The sequence below is a fragment of the Chrysochloris asiatica genome, unplaced genomic scaffold (genome assembly GCF_000296735.1).
Source record: "Chrysochloris asiatica unplaced genomic scaffold, ChrAsi1.0 scaffold00138, whole genome shotgun sequence".
NCBI classification, from domain to species: domain Eukaryota; kingdom Metazoa; phylum Chordata; class Mammalia; order Afrosoricida; family Chrysochloridae; genus Chrysochloris; species Chrysochloris asiatica.
The window spans coordinates 805,223-812,447 of NW_006408656.1; the positions used below are offsets into that span (position 1 = coordinate 805,223).

At 40.1% G+C, this 7,225-nt stretch overlaps 1 protein-coding gene across 1 annotated transcript in view; it reads left to right on the plus strand.

The window, feature by feature from the left end:
• TESPA1 (thymocyte expressed, positive selection associated 1) overlaps positions 1-5,263 on the plus strand; it is a 31,313-nt gene extending 26,050 nt beyond the window's left edge. Inside the window, exon 10 of the mRNA XM_006870119.1 lies at positions 5,136-5,263. Within this exon, the coding sequence (XP_006870181.1) occupies positions 5,136-5,263 (128 nt within the window). The remainder of the gene's footprint in view (positions 1-5,135) is intronic.
• The last annotated feature ends 1,962 nt before the right edge of the window (positions 5,264-7,225 follow it).

Sequence of the window (7,225 nt, forward strand, 5' to 3'; positions counted from 1 at the left end):
CCCAGTCCACCTCTTTGTCCTATATTCTGATTTTCAGGGTTCCTGAGGAAGCACTGTGGGTTAATGTGTTGGACAGAAAAGTTGGTTTGAACTGCAAAGTCAGTGGTTCAAGCCCACCAGTCGCTCCTTGGAAATCCTATGCTAGGTCCCTATGGGTAAGAACTGACTTGAAGGCATTTAACAACAAGATATCTTTCACTAAGTCTCCCATGTCTTTGCTGCAGAGGTTCAGCTCAGTGCATCTACTTACTCTGCCATCTTGCCTCAGACTCAAATAATCAGATCTTGCTCTTGCTTAGAGATTTTTCCATTTTGAGTTTCTTTATGAGGCTTTCTACTCCCGTAAAGATTTACACCCTCGGAAACCCTGTACAGGGTCGCTATGGGTCGGAACCGACTCGAAGGCACTTAACAACAACAACAATTATTTACCATATTTCCTAGCCCAATGTCTTTCTTGGTTAACACTTCAAAATTTTCTGCCCAGATACACAGAAAATTCTAATTCTAATTCTCTGTGGTTTTAGGATCCTAATCACTCTTGTCTCTTACCCATTGCCTTCATGTTCAGGTATATAAATTTAAAATGTAAAGAATATGTGCCAAAGTTGAGTTTCTTGCCAAGAATTGAATTTACTGTCAAATGCAAAACTTGCTTAAGTACTATTTTTCCAGCAGATGTCAGCCTTGCACAAGAAAATGCCAAGATGTTAGGTGAAGCAGAACCTACATAGTTACACATTATGGGCAACCCATGCAAAGCCTAGGATTCCCATTCTCACAGACATGATCCATCTTTGACTAAATGTCAGTATCCAGAAATATTAGAATCAAATTACCAGGGAGCAAGTATTAGGAGGAGTTAATACATTTCAAGTAAGTAATTAGATTCCATTTTCTGCCAGGGTGACAAGATTTCATTACAGCAAGATAGACTGTGGTTAGAAATACTGCATTTCATTGGTTCTAAGACACATATTTTCACGTTCTAATATATTTGAAATCAGGATGTGTCTCACAATTGGTGATGTGAGTCAATTAAATGATCTTGTTTTGCCTCAAAATATTAATTATGAGTATTTCAAAAATGACATCAGATTTAATAAAATTCAGTAACTTTAAAGACTACATGTACTTTTGATGTTATTGTCACTGGTAAGTGCTATCGAGTCAGTTCCAACTCAAAGCAATCTTGTTCTGAGTGGTGGCTAGTGGGTTTGAACCACCGACCTTATGGTTCACGCGTGCTGTGAGATATTTAGTGGATTCTTCATTATTCTTTAACATGTAATATCCCATTGTGTGTATGTATAATGGTTTGTTTATTCATTCTTCTAACAATGGACACTTAGGTTGTTTCTATTTGTTTGCTATTGTGAATAATGCTACGATGAATATGAGTGATCATATATCTGTTCATGTCCCAGCTTTTATTTCTCTAATATATATGTGCATTAGTGGTATATTGCTAAATCATATGCTGTTTCTATTTCCAACTTTTTTTTAAAGAAGTGTGATGCCGTTTTCTATTTAAAATCCCACCAGTAGAGTAAGAGTTTTAACCTCTCCATACCTCAGCAGCATTTGTTGTTTTCTGAACTTTGCTGTTATTGCTGGGGTAAGATACGACTACCGCATTGTTGTTTTGATTTGCATCTCTGTGACTCTATATGATAAGCACTGGACTGCTAACCATGAAGTCAACAGTTCAAATCCACCAGATGCTCCCAGAAACTCTATACAGGGTCCCTATGAGTTGGAACTAACTTGACAGCACAGAATATCAAAATGACTAATGGTCTGGAGCATTTCTTTATGTGTTCATTGGCCACCTGTATGTCTTCTTTGAGGGAGTATCTTTCTAAAGTTAACATAAGGGTGCCTTTTTTGTTAAAAGAGGCCCTGGCCCCAAGCCATTAGCATTTTCCCCCTCCTATGCTCTCATTTGGAGTCTTAGTGTGGCGCTATGGGTTAATGTGCCAGACTGCAAAGCCATTTGAACTGCAAGGTCTGCAGTTCAAGCTCAGCAGCTGCTCCTCGGAAACCCTATACAGGGTCGCTATGGGTCAGAAACGACTCAATGGCACTTCACAACAACAACTCTCTCATTCAGAGTCTGCCAAGGAAGAGATCTTAATCTTCCTTCAGCTTGCTGAGGAGGGGAAAAAAACGACTCTTCATGTTACTCATATTTTCCACCATGCCCAGGAATTTCTAACTTAGTGCTCTTTCTATTGGCACTCTGCTTCTGAAATGTAAACAAGTTGGCCTTTACAAGATTTATACGAGACAGACTCAAGGAGTGAGTTTTCATGTTTTGTGGTCTGTTTCTTTGACCAAATCTGAGGTAGCAAATCCCAACACATATTCTATTTATAAAATAACCATATCTAGAGGTGAAAGATTTCATTTTATAGCCAAGTCTGTTGGCTACAGTGAGAGAAAAAGAAAGAGGGGGTAGAAAAAATGGTGCAGGGTAATGGATAACTCAAAGAACTATTGGTTTTTGATTTATGGGAACCTATGTGAGCGTGGCAGCTACAGTCCAGCTGTTGTTTGTAAGAATGGCTCCATGTAATAGTATTAACAATCACACTAATATATAATGCTCACTACATGTCAAGTACTGCCCTATGTTAATTCATTTGATTTTATGAGATAAATTCTTTCTTATTCTCCATTTTACAGATGATAACTCTGGGCATACTTATATTTTGTACTATAAGGTAATTGGATATATGAATCTGGAAATAGAGTGTTTTTTGTTTTGTTTTTTATTGTTTGCTTATGTTTTGTCTTGTTTTGTCTGGAGTAAAAGTCTTACTTCTAATAGGGGAAGGCATAAGAAAAGACAGCTCACTCAAAAGCATGGTAAGAAGCCAATATATAAAAGAAACCATTGGGACCATTAATTAATGAAAGATCAAAGTAAAAACATCCATGAAGGAATAACCATATTGATTGGAAAAAGTAAGTGGCAAATAAAAGCCAAGTAAGTGAAGATTGCTTCAAAATCAATGTAATCTTCAAGAACAGATGCCATAAACTACCCAGTAGGAAAGAAAAAGCAATAAGCCCATGGACTTTGCAACTAGGTAATAGGAGCCCTGCTGGCACAGTTGTTAAAGCACTAGGTTGCTAACTAAAACATTGGCAGTTCGAATTCACCAGGCACTCCATGGGAAAAAGATGTAGCCGTCTGCTTCTGTAAAGATGTACAACTTTGGAAACACTATGAGGCAGTTCAACTGTGTTTTATAGGGTTGTTGAGAGTTAGAATCAACTTGAAGGCAGTGATTTTTATTTGATTTTAACAATTGAGAATGTTAACAAGAGCATTTTTATTTACAATGAAATCTTTAAACTATTGATGAAAGAGAATAGGAAATAATGACAGGAAGACAGGCAAATGAGTCAGGAGACTGTAGGGAACATATTTTCTAGGATGGATAAGATTTAAGCACACATTTTATTTGATGAAGGAAAAGAATCAATAGTAATGGAGAGACGATGATTCAGAAGGTAAGGGATAATGAGAGTGTGAGAATTTGGATGAGTTAAGATCCAAAGCTTTAAACTATTTTGTTGGAGACAAAAAATATTAAAATTACTACGGGCTACTAAAAGAACAAACAAATCTGTGTTGGAAGAAATACAGTCATAATGTGCTTTAGAAGTCACGTGGCCAAGACTTTCTCTCTCATACTTTGGACATATTATTAGGATGGACCAGTCCTTGGAGAAAGACGTGATATCATGCTAGGCAAAGTGGAAGATCCGTGAGAAGGAGGAAGACCCCCAACGAGATGTATTGGAACAGTGGCAGCAGTAATGGGCTCAAGTTTAACATTGTGAGGATGGCTCAGGACAGGGTAGTGTTTCATTCTGTTTTGCATAAGGTCACTATGAGTCGGAACCAACTCGAGGTTACCCAATAACAACAACATCCAAAGCACTTCGGAGAAGTTATCCATGAACTAGAAGTATAACTCTTGCTTGTGATGAATGGAAAGGAGGAAAGATAGTTATGAATATAATTATATCTGTCACTTGTTGTTGTTGTTAAGTGCCGTTGAGTCAATTCCGACCCATAGCGACCCTGTACAGGGTTTCCAAGGCTGTAAATCTTTACGGGAGTAGAAAGCCTCATCTTTCTCCCGCAAAGCAGCTGGTAGTTTCTAACTGTTGACCTTAAGGTTTGCAGCCCAATTTGTAACCACTATGCTACCAGAGCTCCTTAGCAGAGAAAAAAGAAGTCATTTATAAAGATAGAGAGCAGAGAATTTAAGGAGACTTAGTAAAGAGTTGAAAGAGCTCTGGTAGCATAAGTGGTTATGAATCGGGCTGCTAATTTCAAGGTCAACAGTTCGAAACTACCAGCTGTTCCACGGGACAGATTAACAGCCTCAGAATCCCTGTATAGGGTTGCTATGAGTCGGAATCGACTCCACGGCACAAAACAACAGCAAGTAAAGAGTTGAGTTTTCCACTATGACAATGTTGTTGTTGTTGTGAAGTGTTGTCGAGTTGGTTCCGACCCATAGAGACCCTGTATAGGGTTTTCAAGGAGCAGCTGGTGAGCTTGAACTGCTGACCTTGCAGTTCAAACGGCTTTGCAGTCTGGCGCAAACACCGGGACTCTACTATGAAAATAGAACACAAGAAATACTTATATATTGTTGTTGTTAATTGCTGTTGAGTTAGTTCCAACTCATAGCAATGCTGTATCAGGTTTCTGAGGAGCGGCTGGTGGGTTTGAAAATCTGATCTTACTTTTAGCAGTCCAGTACTTATCCTACAATGCCAGTAGAAATATGTATTGATAAAACTGCAGGTGATTTGTGTTAGGGGTATGCTCAAGGTACAAAACATGGATTAGCAATTATTCTGTGATTTTCTTCAGTAGTCTCAGTAATCCAAGTATAAAGGCACAAGAGGTAAATGCTTCTGTTTCCTGGAAAAGAGTCTCACCCAAGTCATATAATTCTTTGATGTTGTTGCTATAGATAATTTGAAATATTACTTACAGAAGTGAGAAACATTTTCACAGGTGAGGTATGAAAGTTCCTATGCACTCTAGTACCCAAACTTGTCTCAAAAACTCATGGTATGTTTCTTTTTCATTCCCACTGCAGGCTTTCTCCACCATCACAGCAGCACTTACTCTGACAGCAGTGGCTTCACAGAGGAACTTAATTCCCACCTCTTCTCAAAGGAGGATGCACTGCCCTCAACATCTAGCTTCTGCTCTCCAGCCCTCTGAACTGCTGCATGCAGTAGGAGAAAGTAGTATAGTGAACACTGAATGGAGAGACTTGGAATCTACATCTTGATGCTCTCAAGCAATGCGTGCACAGAGAAAGACATTAGTCATGGCACTTCAACTTCTCTAATATATGGATATTAGAATGCATGAGATACACAGTGATCAACTGAACAAAGACTTCATTTTACCCAGGCATTGACATTGCCCAGGGCAGTTAAAGGCGTCTTGGTGTGGCGCTGTAGGATAAGCACTGGACTGCCAAACTTGGCACAAGTTTGGCAATTCAAACCCACCAGTCACTCCTCGGAAACCCTGTACATGCTCACTATGACTTGGAACTGACATATTGGCAATCAACAACAGAGCTGTTAGAAAATGGTTAAGTGGGGAAACCAAGGGTTGCTGCTAGAACACCTTCAAAGGGATCAAGCTAAATGAAGAGGATGAAAACCCAACTTAAGGCTCTGAAACCCATAGTAGGATTCCTTCTGAGTCTCAGCACATCCTTGTATAACTAGTTGCCATGGAGACATTTCTGATGCATAACGATTCCATGTGTGGTACATTGGAACTGTGCTCTGTCGAGCTTTCAGTGGCTGATTTTTCAGACGTAGATTGCAAGACCTTACTTCCAATGCACCTCTGGCTAGACTCAAACTTCCAAACTTTATAGTAATCAAATACATTAACCCTTTGTATCACTCAGGAACTCCCATCCTATTTACCCCCAATTAAATTTCAGAAAATAGTCCATAACACTGAAACACCACAGTCCTATTGTTTTCTTCTTGAGGCCTAATCTGAAGAGATCCACTTACAGCCTCCAATCCATACCCCTTAAATTCAGTTTCTCCTTCTGTCTCAAAGTTTGGATTGTCAAAAGAAAGGGAGAGGGTTCAGGATCCCTCTCCTGAGTTATTGCAAAACATGTACCAGATTTTCTGCTGGCAGAAAACAATACAAATAAAACTGTTTTTAAATCCTGTCATGTTTTTAAAAAGAATTTAGAGTCATGTTTTGTTTTGGGGGGGTTGCATGTTAATAAATAGGTCTTGAGTACTCACAGTGTTCTACCAGGGATAAGGGGCGTCTTAGATACAGTCCTCCCCCAAGAAAAACGTTTAGTGTTAAGTGGATGGGGTTAAACACTTGTGCACACACATAAATATACACACAATTCCTGTGATGTATTTCTTGGTTGTCTAATAATTGCAAAGCAGCAAAGACCAGAGGGTGGGATTGGAGGGAAATCATAACCAGGTACATAGGGTCTGAGATTATTTCATTTTAAGTGATCTGGCGTGGCGCTGCGGGGCAATGCGCTGGACTGCAAAGTCGGTTTGAACCGCAAGGTTGGTGGTCCAAACTCAACAGTCGCTTCTCGGAAACCCTATACAGGGTCACTATGGGTCGGAACCGACTCAAGGGCACTTTAATAACAACAGACTAACAGAGCATTTGACCCCATCTTGTTGTAGAAATAGGCTGTGGCTGCAGAATGAAACAATTCCCAGCAACTAAGGAGCTCTGGGAGCGAAGTGGTTACGAATAGGGCTGCGAATCTTACGGTCAGCAGTTCGGAAGTACCAGCTGTTCCGCGAGAGAAAGATGAGGCTTTCTGCTTCCATAAAGATTTACAGCCTCGGAAACCCTGTGCAGGGTCGCTATGAGTCGGTTCCGACTCCACAGCACTTAACCACTACCACCAACAACAACACTAGATCAAGAGTAGATAGCTGAAGTTTTCTTGAGAATGTGTCCAGGCAGGAGGTAGGGCTGACATTGTGGTTTACTCAGAGGGAAGGCGGAGCCCTTAGGACATGGGAAAGGAAACATTGCAGTTCAGTTTTTTTCCCCCAACCCCACCCCCCTGCTCCAGGCAGATTCTGAAGAATTGAGAGAGGCAGAACGGTTTATGGAAGGTTCTATTCTTAGCTCTGGGAACAAAGGCTTCTCCTG